We start from the raw sequence: 16,353 nt of genomic DNA, 5'->3' as shown, positions 1-16,353 counted from the left end.
AACTTTAAAGAAGTAGGATTTGTCCACCCCATCTCATTTTCTGCTCCTTCATAAGCTTTCCTGATGTTCAGCACTCACAGAACTTGACATGAGCTGTCAAATGGTAACAGCATTATTGAACCAGGCCAAAATTGAACCAGCTCTTAGAGACGAAAGGTTCTGCAGCCTATCACCAATATTTTGTGGCAGCCAGTCTCCGCCAAATCAAAGATTTTCCTGATGTCCTCATATGATTGTCTTCAGTAGTAAAAAGGAAAAATCAGTTAATGTATCATCGAATGACTGACATGACTGAGCAGCATCAGATACATATCTTTATGGAAAGCAAGAAGTGGTGAACTGTTATATGCAGTACATACACTGAAAGCTACAAAGAACTAATGCATTGCAGAATTAAGCAGACATGTCTGCTTTATCTTGGGTTTGAAGTATATTACTGTGTGTAACCCTAATATGCTAAAAACTGCCCCGCTCTAAAGACTCACCTTACCTAAATATTTCTCTTCAAGTTAGACAGAAGCACTGCACGACATAAAATCATGTCTAAATGAATTTAGTATTTATTTGTAGCTTTTAAATTGGTACTATTTACAATAAGTCTTGGAGTACAGATCACATTCAATAATTAAGCTCGGGCAGTACTGAAGTTAGATTACTAACATGTTTGCAAATTACATTTTTAAGTCATAAAAAAGGAAAGAAAAATGACTGTAAAATAAATGTTTATCTTCAGTTACAAGTATCACAGGACAAGTTTGCAGAGTGCTGTAAAATCCAGTCAAAGAATGCTCCCCGGAAAGCATCCTGCCATGTGTGCCTGGAGTGGTGAGATGAAGAATGTTTCAGAAACACAAGCAATGGAATTCCATGTTAAGTATGGAAAGTTTAGCAGTTCAGTTATTCACAATAACCTTTCTTACACAAGCCCAATGCTAATTAATGGTCCCATTCTTCTTCTCTTTCATTGACACCCTCTTCTTCCTCTGGGAATGCTGAGTCATTCTGACTTTTCAGATGCTTAACCCCTGCAAATATAAAGATTGTATTTAAAGTCACATTTATTCAAATCGGACTGTCTGTTTAAAGAAAAATGGCCACAAAAAAATGGAAAGGTTTTTTTTAAGTGACCTCATTGGTGCTGTCTTTCATAACCTTTCAGTTCATACAAGCATTACATATTACACCTTTTGTGATAGAACAGTATTTCCCTCCATTCCAAGATTCCCGACAGCACTCCTGGGTTGAATTAGCAATGTCACACTCAATCAAGTTAAGCACCTGAAAAGCTAAAATAATGGCAGATGGCTGTGGGTTCTTGGCCATCAGAATTTAGAACTTCTGTCTAATTGTGAGCTCTGAAACGCATCTCTTGGAGAAGAGACGCAATGCAGACACAGGGCCCAAATCCTTGTATGCTTGGACTCAGCTGCTCATGAACCCTCTCCTAAATGAATTCACATTTTGTGTAAATTAGTTCAAAGATTGTGCAGGTTACTCATCCCTTGCAACATCCACAAAATTAGAACCTAACTACTCTGGGAGCTGCATCTTGCCATTGCTACAAATGTGTCACTTCCAGGCAAGTCAACAGGAGTTTTGCAATGGACTTTCGGCAAGCTATGGTCCTAGCCACGTGCTTTATCATTAGTCATATGTGAATAAAACCCACAGCACACTTTGAAAAACAAATAACTGGCTAAATCACATTCTGATTTCATGTCTCCTAAATAGCACCTTTCATCCTAAACGTTCACAGAGTACTTCCTAGACTCTCTGTCCAGTTTTAAAATACCATGGGGGTGAATACAAAAGCAATCATGAAGTGGACAGCATTCTGCTCAACCACAAAACAACTAGATGATGGTTGACCCTGGAAAATTTGGTAGGCTCACAAATACCCCTCCAAAAACTGTTAACAAGGCAGCTCCTGGGTCTTCCTTGTATCTATGGATGCCTCTCTGGAAAGGTTTGACACTGGCAGTTCTGGACTCAACAAATTAAAGCACAATTCTAAAGGTGATTTAGTGCACCCAATGTGCTGTTATTCTTTCTGTTTCCCCTGCTGCTGATTACTATATTGTTATCTCTAGTTTTGCACGACCCAGCATCTGGCCAGCACCAGTAGCTGCCTGAAAAGGAATTTACTAAGCCTCCCATCAAACCTCCAGGCCAATCTTCACTGACAACCTAATCACCTCACTTGTAACACAGTGTCTGCTCCATTGGCTGTTGAGGAAGAATTTTGTAAAGGGCAGGGCAGCTGCTACAACTAATCAGAGGTTTCTGAAACAGCACAGGATTGGCCAAAGAAAAGGTACTGTAGGAGCAAAGATGGGTGACATCATGGGGGGAAATGGGGCACATGGCTTGCCTCATGGAGAATAGATTGAGTGGACTGTAGATTTGAGACCACAGAGAGTAAGAACTTTGGAGTTTATTGTGTCTCTGTATACGAGGTAGGACCCAGGTAAGAAGAGTCAATAGCTCTCTTAGTGCTGTGATTTAGTTTTGAGGACTAGCTTGAAAACCCAACCCTTCCATTGTTTTAGTCAAAGGGGGAAAATGTGACCTCAAATTTCATGCCTATTATTCATGTCTGAAATTACTCCTTCGGGTCCAAAACAAACATAAAAGGCCTCTATGACCAGGCCTTCGCACCACCTCCCCAGCTCACAATGTGCAGTCACTATGTGGCTGGGACTGTATTTAGTTCCTGACCGAGTCTAACTCACTTGCCGTGCAGACATGTAACCAATAATCAAAGCTGACATGACCGGCAGCAATACAAAGAATAAAATGTTTGCTTTAACAAAATTTTCTTCAGCAGTTGCTCCAAGAGCACAAATGTGCTTTTCCCTACCAGTCACACATACTTTCATTTGCCACCTCAGCATCCCAAAATAGCCATCCCATTGTTATAAGCCTTAGGCCTTGTCTACGGTTGCAGCAGGATGTAGAAGCTGTGTAGCTACTCACTGGACTGTGTAGCTTCAGGCAGCAGTGACAGGAGCTGGCAGGGACAGGGCAGCAAGATGTTATGCTGCTAAAAATAGCAGTGCAGCTGTGGAAGGCACTGCTTGGGCATGTAGGGTATATACCCTAAGGCTGTACACTGCTTGGCTAAGCAATTCCTCAGTCTATGCTGCTATTTATACCCAGGCAGTGTCTGTACTCTACACACCACCGTAAGTATAGACATAGCCTTAGAGGCCAAGATTTTCTGAAGTGCCCTCTGAAGAGCTCACAAGATTTTCCTCAATTTTTTGGCACCCAAGCTTGAGACACCTGAAAGGAGCCACTTTTCAGAAAGTGTTAAGGACCTGCCCGCTGAAAATCAATGGCTCAAGCTGGACACCCAAAAAATGGAAGTGTCCCCCTCCCACAAAAAATAAAAGCCCCAAAATGCCTAGTCACTTCTGAAAATCTTGGCTATCGTTATATAAAAACTTGGTGGAACATAATGAACTTTATCAAAGGGCTGTATTAAGCCTATAATAGGCTCAGATCAATGTTTGTGTCACAATGGAAAAGCTTCATACGGAGACCCTTTGCTAATATGAGGTGCAGAAAGCTCTAGCGCTTTACTTTTAATCTGTTACTGCTTCAGTTCCAAGATGGGACTTATTTCCCTTTCATATCATGTGGCAATCCAGATTGTGCCCTGTCACACGTGCCAGAGACACCAAAGTGAAAGAGAGCAGCTCACAGAAGCCTAGTAGTATTGTCAGTGCCATAGAGCTGGTTGGAAAGTTTCTGATGGAATGTTTTTTTCCCAATGGAAAATTCTGATTTGTCAAAAGGGAAGTGTTTTGCAGAAATGTGTCAATTTCTATGAAAGTTTTGTTTCAAAGGAAAACTTTAAAAAAAAAAGTGTTTTGATAAGGTCAGAATGGAACATTTAGATTTTCCTTTTCAAAATGACTTTTCCTTTCAATCTTATTTTATATTACATACTAGACTCTATATATAAAAAAATCAAAATCAGAATGAAATGGCTCGCTATTATCAAAACAAAATGTTTCAATTGACCCCAAATTATTTTTTCCCCAGAATTTCATTTGGTAGGAAACTGAATTTTTTACTTTTGTTCTGTTTCATAACAGAAAAAAAAATCAGAAATGAAAAATCCAGTTCCTGCCCAGCTCTAGCCATCCACAATGGCAGACAATGGCATGGTAATCCTCTTAGCATATGGTACTGTATGAAACCAACCAGTTCTAGTCTATTACTACACTAGAGTTGTTTTTCTGAAGCGTAAGGGTTAAATTGTATGGGTTGCATGAAGAGTAGACAATTACAGTCCATGGCACTTATTCAGTTTCGATAACGTAATGTGTTGTATGAGAAACACAGGTAAGGTCATTTGTCATCTTAAAAAACATGGGGACAGATACTTGTCACACTTACATTGACAGAAATCTGGAGTAGATTAATTTCAGTGGACTGAGCCGGGCATATCTGAGACCAGAATCTAGCCCATGGTTCTTAACCTGATAGCCATGTGCACACAATCCTGTATAGGTAAACATACAGATTTCACAGGCAACCTTAATTCTGGCATTTCCTAATTTTTTTTAGTAACTGACTTTGCAATCTTAATGTTTTAAATGTAATTTTTGAGGGTAATTTCCTATGTTTTTTTTAAAAAGCCAGAAAAAATAAATATCATGTGGCATCAAATTGACCACCTATGTTCATCAGCAGGGTTGGAACTATTAGATCTACCACATTGACCTCTGTAGTTACTGATAGCAATAGTAGGTTGTTATCCTCTATGTGGACCAGCACTAGAGGTAGATGGGACAGACAATTTGGCAGTGAATTTCACAGATATTTGCTGACAACTGAGGAAGGGTGAAGTCTTGAGTTCAGTTGCAGGCTCTGGCATGGAGTATTCTCTAATGTCCTCTGCCTGTTCCTTCCAAGTTTGATCCCTTCTGCTTCATCCACTCCAACCTGTCCCTGTCCTGCCTCTTCCCCACCCCCGACTCCTGGCCCCAGACCCATTCTCCTTATCTAACTGGTCCCAATCTCCACTCTTTAGGCTTCTCATCCCAGTCTCCTTGCACAGCCAGTCCTAGTTTCCTCCTCCAAGCTCCCCATCTGAGTTCCACTCTCTCCCCAGTCCCAGTCTCCATGCCCTGGCAGTTCCAGTCTTCCCTCTGGCTCCCAGTCCCCTTGCCCAGCCAGGCCCAGTTTCCCTTCCTGGTTCCCACTTCTCCCCACCAACTCCCATCGCAGTTTCTCTCTTGCCCCACACCAGTCCCAGTATCACCAGACCCTCCTCTTGTAATACATAGGAACTGTGAGGAGATAGTGAGCATGGAATCTTTGAAGATGTTAACTTCTAACCTGTAAAATGTCTCTACTGAGCATGTGCAAAAATATTTTTCAGAGAGGTTATAAATTGGCCAAGTGTGGGCTTATTTTCACAGGAAAAGCAGAAGGCATACGCCTGACACAAAGGCCACTGCCAAATTTCACCACAGCCCTGCTCCAACACATGGGTTCAAACAGCCTCTCAAAGAGAAGAATTTTCTAGCATTGCAAAATAATGCATTTCCCCCCAGCATCATTCTGAGAAACAGCTGAACCTTTTTGGTTGAAACTTTTCCAAAATGATCAGCTTGAGGCAGACACCTGACATGAAAAAATTTACCCCAAAAAGTTAAAGTTTGGCAAAGTGGTAAACAACTTAAAACAGGGTATTGTAAGGGGTGTCAGGCAACCTTAACAGACAGTGCTACCAGCCCTGCCTCTACTATTGTCAATCAGTGCTCCATACTGTGTTGTCATCTTTCCTGTTACTGTCAAGGATTACAGCACCCAAATCACTGGCAAACGGTCATTCATATTTAAATCAAGCAGGCAAATTATGGGCCTCTTCACTGGTTTAGCAGCATCACAGCACTTCTAAAAGTGCCCACAATTAATCCAGCTACTTCAACGCAGTTCTGCTTTATCTAGCATGTTTTAAACCACTTGCATCAGACTGCATAACAGTGAGAAGTAAAAAAAAAAACCCAACATTTTAGGTGCCCACATACAACAGGGACGAGTGCTTTAGGTAAAGCCTTTAAAGAAGAGAAATATTTGTGTTCTAATTCCCCACAAATGTAGGTTTATGAGCATTCAGCTCTAACCAATGTTATGGCTTTGTAAATTCATCTCTTGTTGTTTCTCTCTGGACAAGCTATATATTACACATTTGCTATACCTGATTAATGAACACTAAGAAAAAAGATCAATCAGAAATTGCTAGGAGCCTGAATATTTAATATTGCAGGGTTGTTGTTTTTTTAGGAGATGAAACAAGAGCTATGGCTAAAAGGGAGGACACAGGACATAAGACTAGTATGATGTGGTTCCATGGAATGACATTTTGGTCAGAGTGAAGTTTATTTTTAGGGTGCAATTACATAGTGGGAGGTACGCTATTGAGTGAGCATTGCACACTGAACTTTTTGTTTCTCACATAAACCTGTGTTTTTTGTAAGGAAACAATCAGTGTTAAGTGCTGATCTCCCCAACCTACAGCCCACCATAACCTTTATCACAAAGCTCATCATATTACACAATAAGCTCCAAAATATTTCACTGCAGTTTTCCAAAATGAAGGCCAGCCCATATGATCAATGGTATTACAGAATGTGTCACATAGCTACACAGTAAAACAACCTAGAGTGCAGCAATGCGCAGATGGCAAAACACCTGATAACGTCTAACCATGTTTAATAAACAGCTGCTTCCCTCTACCATGGCGCAAGTTATACTCTATGCACTGGATGTCAGGTTTTCTTGCTGCAACACAGAAACCACCAATGCCCAGCAGCTAACTGGCCCACCACTTACAACAATTCTGAGGCTGGGCAGTTCATAAGCAGGCAAAGGTCCTACTGACACTGTCAGCATTAACTTACATGAGCGAGCCAGATATTGTTGGGAAAAGTTTGGGATTGTTGCACCCCCATAAATGTTTACAAATGTTTAAAGAAACAAATTCACTTAACTGGGACTTTTTGCTTTCACGTTGTGTATTCTGGGAGGTGAAACCTTTTGTTGTGGTTGTTCAGCCTTGATGGAGGTTACATGACTTCCTTACTGTCCTAGGATGCTTCTAAAGCACCACATGGTGCAGCCTCTTAAACCACCAGGACAAAATTCTAGCTTTTTCACCTAATCTGCAATGAAGAGCCGTGACTGCAAACAATGCAGGAAGTCACAAAGCTGTGCCTATGATAGACCTCTAAGATTTCCCACCATTCCCCACAGCGGTAGCAATGGTACAAAATGTTAGGACAAGGACAAGGAGATAATATGACAGACAGTCATTCAGAGGCTGTGGGAAGAGGCCTTTAAAAGCCTCTCCAAGTTCACTTTCTAGGGCTTTTTAGATTATGTGGTTTGAACTAGCTGACTCAGCAGTAAGCCAGCAATAAGCAGATAATAAAATACTATCCTACTTCGCCAGAGATAATGCACTTTAAGTTTTCTGAACTAGTTGGGCCAATCTCTGAGTTGTGCCCATATCTGTACCCAGTATCCTTTTATTTAGAAGTATCTAAATTGTTTACTAAACAATCATCTATCCGGTGATACTAGGGTAAAAGGTTTGTAACCTCGCTCACCATCATGGTCTTCACAACTGATTCCACAACTGTGTTAATTAAGTAGAAAACAAAACTGGAAAGACAAAACTAAACTCTTCTTATCCCCTCTCATTCTGATCCTAATGTATGTTACATTAGCCATGTACTCCATACCCTCTGCCCTTTTTTAATAGTGAGAAAGAGGTACCAGAGCAGCTGCTGTTCAGGATTTATCTATATCCATCTGTCAAGGTTCCTCCCCCACTCTGAACTCTAGGGTACAGATGTGGGGACCTGCATGAAAAACCTCCTAAGCTTATCTTTACCAGCTTAGGTCAAAACTTCCCCAAGGTACAAAGTATTCCACCCGTGATCCTTGGAATGGCTGCTACCACCACCAAACTAATACTGGTTACTGGGGAAGAGCTGTTTGGACGCGTCTTTCCCCCCAAAATACTTCCCAAAACCCTGCACCCCACTTCCTGGACAAGGTTTGGTAAAAAGCCTCACCAATTTGCATAGGTGACCACAGACCCAAACCCTTGGATCTGAGAACAATGAAAAAACATTCAGTTTTTTACAAGAAGACTTTTAATAGAAAATAGAAGTAAATAGAAATGAAGAAATCCCCCCTGTAAAATCAGGATGGTAGATATCTTACAGGGTAATTAGATTCAAAAACATAGAGAACCCCTCTAGGCAAAACCTTAAGTTACAAAAAAGATACACAGACAGAAATAGTTATTCTATTCAGCACAATTCTTTTCTCAGCCATTTAAAGAAATCATAATCTAACACATACCTAGCTAGATTACTTACTAAAAGTTCTAAGACTCCATTCCTGGTCTATCCCTGCCCAAGCACAGCATACAGACAGACACAGACCCTTTGTTTCTCTCCCTCCTCCCAGCTTTTGAAAGTATCTTGTCCCCTCATTGGTCATTTTGGTCAGGTGCCAGCGAGGTTACCTTTAGCTTCTTAACCCTTAACAGGTGAGAGGAGCTTTCCCCTGGCCAGGAGGGATTTCAAAGGGGTTTACCCTTCCCTTTATATTTATGACACGCCCCCCAAATCTCAGCTAGGGTGAAACACTGGCTGGGATTTCTTCCTGGAGCTCTAGGAAAAACAGAGTTAATAAGACACATGCATCTCTAAATATACTACCAAGTACATAAAGACTAACAATATTTTCCACATCTTAAGGACGATTTTAACCAGTTGATTCTGGGAAACTTTCACGGGAGAGTGCATCAGCCACTTTGTTAGGAGCTCCTGAGATGTGTTGGATGTCGAAATCAAAATCTTGGAGAGCTAAACTCCACCGAAGAAGTTTTTTGTTAGTTTCTTTGACGGTGTGAAGCCATTTTAGTGCAGCATGGTCGGTTTGCAGGTGGAAACGCCGTCCCCAAACATATGGGCGTAGCTTTTCCAGAGCGTAGACAATGGCATAACATTCTTTTTCAGTGACTGACCAGTTGCTTTCCCTCTCAGACAGTTTTTTGCTGAGAAACACTACAGGGTGGAGTTCTTGATCAGGTCCTTTTTGCATTAAAACTGCTCCCACACCACGCTCGGATGCATCTGTGGTGACTAGGAACGGTTTGTCAAAGTCTGGGGCCCTTAGTACAGGGTCAGACATGAGTGTCGCTTTAAGCTTGTTAAAGGCCTTCTGACACTTTCCGGTCCACTGAACAGCATTTGGCTGTTTCTTTTTGGTTAGGTCTGTCAGTGGGGCAGCGATTTGTCTGTAGTGCGGTACAAATCGTCTGTAATAACCGGCCAAGCCTAAGAAGGATTGAACCTGTTTCTTTGACTTTGGGACAGGCCACTTTTGGATAGCATCCACTTTGGCCTGTAGGGGGCTGATAGTTCCTTGACCCACCTGGTGTCCAAGGTAAGTCACTCTGTTTAGGCCTATTTGACACTTCTTAGCCTTAACAGTTAGTCCTGCCTCCCTTATGCGCTCAAGGACTTTTTGTAGATGTTCCAGGTGGTCTGCCCAGGAATCCGAAAATATGGCCACATCGTCAAGGTAGGCGACTGCATATTCTCCTAATCCCGCTAGGAGACCATCTACAAGTCTTTGGAAAGTGGCGGGTGCATTTCGCAGCCCGAAAGGGAGTACATTAAATTCATACAGCCCGAGATGTGTGATGAAGGCTGACCTTTCCTTGGCAGATTCATCTAGCGGTACCTGCCAGTACCCCTTTGTTAAGTCCAAGGTAGAGATGAACTGGGCCCGTCCCAGTTTCTCTAACAGTTCATCTGTGCGGGGCATTGGATAGTTGTCTGGGCGAGTTACAGCATTTAGCTTACGGTAGTCCACGCAAAAACGTATTTCCCCATCTGGTTTGGGAACTAGAACCACTGGAGATGCCCATGCACTTTCAGAGGGGCGGATTACACCCATCTGTAACATATCCTGGATCTCCCGTTCTATAGCAGTTTTAGCTTGAGGAGACACCCGGTAAGGTTGGACCCTAATTGGGTGAGCATTACCTGTGTCAATGGAGTGGTATGCCCGTTCAGTCAGTCCTGGGGTGGCTGAGAACGTTGGCGCGTAGCTAGTGCACAGCTCCTGGATCTGCTGTCGCTGCATACGCCCAAGGGTCATGGAGAGGTTCACCTCTTCCACACCACCAGCACTTTTCCCTTCGTAGTAGACACCTTCAGGCCACTCAGCATCATCTTCTCCCTGGGCTGTAAACTGACAAACCTTTAATTCTCTGGAATAAAAGGGCTTTAGAGAATTAATATGGTACACCTTAGGCTTTCGGTTGGAGGTGGGGAATGCTATGAGATAATTAACAGCTCCCAGGCGCTCCTGGACCGTGAATGGCCCTTCCCACGATGCTTCCATTTTATGGGCCTGGAGCGCCCTTAAGACCATGACCTGGTCTCCTACTTTGAAGGAACGCTCTCTGGCATGTTTATCATACCAGGCTTTTTGCTCTTTTTGAGCATCCTGTAAGTTTTCTTTAGCAAGGGCTAAAGAGGTTCGGAGGGTGTTTTGTAGGTTGGTTACAAAGTCCAGAATGTTAGTTCCTGGAGAAGGTGTAAATCCCTCCCATTGCTGCTTCACCAACTGCAATGGCCCCTTAACCTCACGGCCATATACAAGTTCAAATGGGGAAAACCCTAAACTGGGATGTGGTACAGCTCTGTAGGCAAAGAGCAACTGCTGCAACACTAGGTCCCAATCATTGGAGTGCTCATTTACGAATTTACGTATCATGGCCCCCAAAGTTCCATTAAACTTCTCCACCATGCCATTTGTTTGATGGTGGTAAGGAGTGGCAACCAAGTGATTTACCCCCTGAGCTTCCCAAAGGTTTTTCATAGTTCCTGCCAGGAAATTAGTCCCTGCATCTGTGAGGATGTCGGAGGGCCAACCTACCCTGGCAAAAATGTCTGCTAGTGCCTGGCATACACTTTTAGCCCTGGTGTTGCTTAGAGCTACTGCTTCCGGCCATCGGGTGGCAAAATCCATGAAAGTCAGTATGTACTGCTTTCCTCTGGCTGTCTTTTTCGGAAAAGGACCCAGAATATCCACAGCTACTCGCTGAAATGGAACTTCAATGATGGGGAGTGGTTGTAGAGGGGCTTTGACCTGGTCTTGGGGTTTTCCCACTCTTTGGCACACCTCACAAGACTGGACATAGGTAGAAACATCCTTGCCCATTCCCTCCCAGTGGAATGACCCCCCCAAACGGTCTTTGGTCCTGTTCACCCCAGCATGGCCACTAGGGTGATCGTGGGCTAAGCTCAAGAGCTTGGCCCGGTATTTAGTTGGAACTACCAACTGTCTCTGAGGATGCCAGTCTTCCTGGTGTCCACCAGAAAGAGTTTCCTTGTATAAAAGTCCTCTTTCTACAACAAACCTGGATCGATTAGAAGAGCTGAGAGGCGGTGGGTTGCTCCGTGCTGCTGTCCAAGCTCTCTGGAGGCTTTCATCTGCTTCCTGTTCGGTCTGGAACTGTTCCCTTGATGCTGGAGACATCAGTCCCTCATTGGATTGTGGACCTAGGCTTGGTCCCTCTGGAAGCAATATAGGGGATGGAGCGGTTTCTGTTGACTGTGAACCGCTCTCCGCTGGTGCACTATGTTGGGATTCAGGCTCCGGCTGAGCCTCTTGTGTAGGGTTATCGGCTGCTGCCAGTTCAGGTTCAGCGGGGCCCTCTGGTGTTGAGTTTGCAAGTACTGGATTCAGTGCTGACACAGGGTCTGGTGTTGGTTGTTCGGCTGGTTCCGGTTCTGGGACTGGTTCCGTCTGGGTCTCTGGGACTGGATCCACTACTGCTGTTGCAGACATTGGCCTAAGGTCCAGGTCCATCACCTCTGACTGGGTCCTGATAGCAGTTTCCGGAACAGAGCTAGGCCTCACGGCTTGTTTAGCCTGGCTGCGGGTGACCGTTCCCACCCTCTTGGCCTGCTTCACATGATTGGCCAAGTCTTCCCCCAACAGCATGGGGATGGGATAATCATCATAGACTGCAAAAGTCCACATTCCTGACCAGCCCTTGTACTGGACAGGCAACTTGGCTGTAGGTAAATTGAAAGAGTTGGACTTGAAGGGTTGAATCGTCACTTGGATCTCTGGGTTGATTAAATTGGGGTCCACTAAGGAAGCATGGATAGCTGACACTTGTGCTCCGGTGTCCCTCCATGCGGTGACCTTCTTCCCGCCCACACTCACAGTTTCCCTCCGCTCCAAGGGTATCTGGGAAGTATCTGGGCCTGTGGACCTCTGGTGTGATTCCGGTGCAATGAACTGTAATCTGTTGGGGTTCTTGGGGCAGTTGGCCTTTACATGCCCCAGCTCGTTACATTTAAAACATCGTCCAGCTGACGGGTCACTGGGGCGAGGAGGGTTGCTGGAGAACGGGGTGGCAGGACGATAAGGGGTCTGGAGGGTTCTTTGGGAGGTAGGTGGGGCCTTGGGCGGCCCCCGGTAATAGGGTGTGGTCTGGGGTGGTCCCTTCTGGTCTCCGCTCCAACTGCGACCAGTTTTCTTCTTCTCTGCCACCTCCACCCATCTGGCTCCAATCTCTCCTGCCTCAATTACAGTTTTGGGTTTCCCATCTAGGATGTATCTTTCTATTTCCTCAGGAACACCCTCTAAGAATTGTTCCATTTGCATTAGGAAGGGCAAATTTACTGGAGATTCAACACTTGCTCCTGATATCCAGGCATCCCAATGTTTCACAATGTGGTAGGCATGTCGGGTAAATGACACGTCTGGTTTCCACCTTAGGGCTCTGAACCTCCGACGAGACTGCTCGGGTGTTATCCCCATTCTGACTCTCGCCTTGGATTTAAACAGTTCATACTTGTTCATGTGTTCTTTAGGCATTTCAGCTGCCACCTCAGCTAAGGGTCCACTGAGCTGCGGCCTCAGCTCTACCATGTATTGGTCAGTAGAGATGTTGTACCCAAGGCAGGCCCTTTCGAAGTTTTCTAGGAAGGCCTCAGTATCATCGCCTGCCTTGTAGGTGGGGAACTTTCTGGGATGGGAAGTGGTACTTGGAGAAGGATTACTAGGGTTTGTTGGGATATTCTGCTGAGCCTTTATCTTCTCCATCTCCTCCACATACTTCCTCTCTTTTTCCTTCTCCTCCAGTTCTTTGTCCCTCGCTTCCATAGCTCTCCTGTGAGCAGCCGCTTGGTGTTGTTCTGCTTCTCTCGCTGCCTCCCTTTCTTGTTCCTTCTTCAGCCGCATGAGTTCTATCTGTCTTTCATGTTCCCTTTGTCTTTCCTCAGCCTGAAATTTGGCTAATTCGAGTTGTAGTCGAGCCGCGGATTTTGCCATTCTAACCTCTCTGTTTTTAACTAACTTTACACCCGAGGTTTAGAAATAAACAAACAAAACTTGGCTGTAAAATTTTGCTGTGCTGGAATAGAATACCTATTCTCTGATAGTGATTGTCAGCCTACAGAAAAAGACAATTCCCTTGTCTCTGCTCTGGGCCCAACTTAAAGCAAAAACCCTCCAGCTACTTGGAAACCTGCTTACCCAGCCCAAAGAAAAAAAAAATTCCCTTTCAAACCTGTGCTCCTTGTAAAACAAAAAAATCAAAATCCAAAAAAAAAAAACCCCTGCCACTTTTGTCTCCAGGCAAATGGGTAGAGCACACACCCCCTATTTACTTTTAGGAAGGAAAAAAAAAAAAAAACCTCTGGGTTGGAAGACTGTGAATTTCCCTGCAGGAGTTAAGTACCCTGCCTCCAGGCAAAGAAAACCTGCAATTCACAAGATAATCCCCTTTTGTCTCTGCTTGGCCACAAAGCAGAGAAAAACAATCTGCTTTCAGTTTCAACTGCTTTCCAAAGGAAAAAAAAAATTCCTTTTTAAAATCTGTATTTCTAGTTCAAAAAATCTCAACTGGATCTCAAAATGATTTCAGGTTAATCCCACCACTATGCCACCATGTCAAGGTTCCTCCCCCACTCTGAACTCTAGGGTACAGATGTGGGGACCTGCATGAAAAACCTCCTAAGCTTATCTTTACCAGCTTAGGTCAAAACTTCCCCAAGGTACAAAGTATTCCACCCGTGATCCTTGGAATGGCCGCTACCACCACCAAACTAATACTGGTTACTGGGGAAGAGCTGTTTGGACGCGTCTTTCCCCCCAAAATACTTCCCAAAACCCTGCACCCCACTTCCTGGACAAGGTTTGGTAAAAAGCCTCACCAATTTGCATAGGTGACCACAGACCCAAACCCTTGGATCTGAGAACAATGAAAAAACATTCAGTTTTTTACAAGAAGACTTTTAATAGAAAATAGAAGTAAATAGAAATGAAGAAATCCCCCCTGTAAAATCAGGATGGTAGATATCTTACAGGGTAATTAGATTCAAAAACATAGAGAACCCCTCTAGGCAAAACCTTAAGTTACAAAAAAGATACACAGACAGAAATAGTTATTCTATTCAGCACAATTCTTTTCTCAGCCATTTAAAGAAATCATAATCTAACACATACCTAGCTAGATTACTTACTAAAAGTTCTAAGACTCCATTCCTGGTCTATCCCTGGCCAAGCACAGCATACAGACAGACACAGACCCTTTGTTTCTCTCCCTCCTCCCAGCTTTTGAAAGTATCTTGTCCCCTCATTGGTCATTTTGGTCAGGTGCCAGCGAGGTTACCTTTAGCTTCTTAACCCTTTACAGGTGAGAGGAGCTTTCCCCTGGCCAGGAGGGATTTCAAAGGGGTTTACCCTTCCCTTTATATTTATGACACCATCAATACAAGAGTTTACCAAGGTCAAACCACAAATATAGACTCTGAAATATCACTCCGAAAAAAACAATACAATATTAATGTAATGGGCAAAATTCTAGGCAGCAGATGTTGCTCTGTACACGTGAGAGAGCTAAGATCAACATATACAGTTATAGATTTCATAATAATAATTGTAAAGGGCTATGTCTGAGTGAAAAGAAAAGGAGTACTTGTGGCACCTTAGAGACTAACCAATTTATTTGAGCATAAGCTTTCGTGAGTTACAGCTCACTTCATCGGATGCATGTCTGAGTGCTGATCCATAAATGAGTCTCCCTTGGCCCCAAATATCTGTTTTTTCAGACTGCAAATAATCCTGTGAGCTCATCTTTACCCTCATGCTCTCAATCAGTTCTGCTTATATTCTGCCCTAAGGTTATTTTGTTTTCACAATATGCTCTGCCCTGAGCCACTTCTCAGTTTACTTCACCCCTCTCACTCTTTGCTCTGTAGACACTCTGCCCTGAGGTTGCTTGCTCAGAGGATGTTCTGTTCTGCTTCTACTCTGGCTGCCCTAAGGTCACTCTGTTCACACTCTTCTTGCTCCATTACATTTGCTCTGTTCATTTGCTGCTCCACAGTCCCTGTGCTCAGGTTTTAAATTCTACTCAGAAACTTCACTTCTTGCAGGTGGTTTTGCTCCTTTACCATCACTCCTACAGCACTATTTCTCAGTTCCACGCATAATGCCGTTCTGATTTCCCTTGCCCCTTATTTCTCTCCTGCTTCCCCAACCCAACAATCAGTTGGTGCCTTTAGGCTGCTGTGCTTTAAAATTACTTTGCTCAAACTCATTCTCTAGCCTGCATTAAAACAAAGACTGCATAAGCACTGTTTTTTATTTTACTTTAGTGTTCCCTTTTTCTTGTCTTTTTTTCTTAACCCCATCAGGCCAAGAAGTGTTTTAATCAACGGCTCAGATTTCACTCCAGATCATTTAATCCAATTAATGCTGATGAAAAAAGCCTGAATGCCAAACCATTTTCAGCAAGCGTGCACTAATACACTTTGAACTGGTAATGCATTTTAGATGAAACCACTGCCTCAAAGCATATTTGCGGATTCCTGATAATTTATGTGTGCAAATGAAGCAACTTTATGACATTTCCATGGTCACATCATAAAATCTGTGATGGTTAATCAGCAGCTTGACTTTTGCTTTTATATCCACCTGACCAAAGCACCAGATCAGAAGGTTAATCAGTATCACAAGATGTGAAATTACCAAACGTTACTGTAATTATATCTGTTCTAAAAATTGGAGATAAGATCTGGAACTGATTTAATAGTGTGAGCCTAAATTAACATTGTGTACCCTGCCTCCTCCCCAGTCCTCACCCACAAAGCTCAGACGTGTTTGGATTACACTGTGGCACATTAAAAATATAATGGCTATTTGCAAAACTCAGATTTAGATCTGAGTTCATGTTTTGAACTCCTTAGTGTATAGAGGGGTGTTTGGATACAAAGTTTTGGG

General features: G+C 43.4%; 1 protein-coding gene across 1 annotated transcript in view; it reads right to left on the bottom strand.

Moving 5' to 3' along the window:
* Positions 1–936: 936 nt before the first annotated feature.
* The window catches only part of PPP1R1C (protein phosphatase 1 regulatory inhibitor subunit 1C), a 90,683-nt gene continuing 75,266 nt past the window's right edge, over positions 937–16,353 (bottom strand). The window contains exon 5 of the mRNA XM_077830298.1: positions 937–1,025. Coding sequence (XP_077686424.1) covers positions 937–1,025 — 89 coding nt within the window. The remainder of the gene's footprint in view (positions 1,026–16,353) is intronic.

Source organism: Eretmochelys imbricata, chromosome 11 (assembly GCF_965152235.1).
Source record: "Eretmochelys imbricata isolate rEreImb1 chromosome 11, rEreImb1.hap1, whole genome shotgun sequence".
Taxonomy (NCBI): Eukaryota; Metazoa; Chordata; order Testudines; family Cheloniidae; genus Eretmochelys; species Eretmochelys imbricata.
Note: the sequence above shows the minus strand (reverse complement) of the source record. Positions and strands in the feature narration are given on the sequence as shown.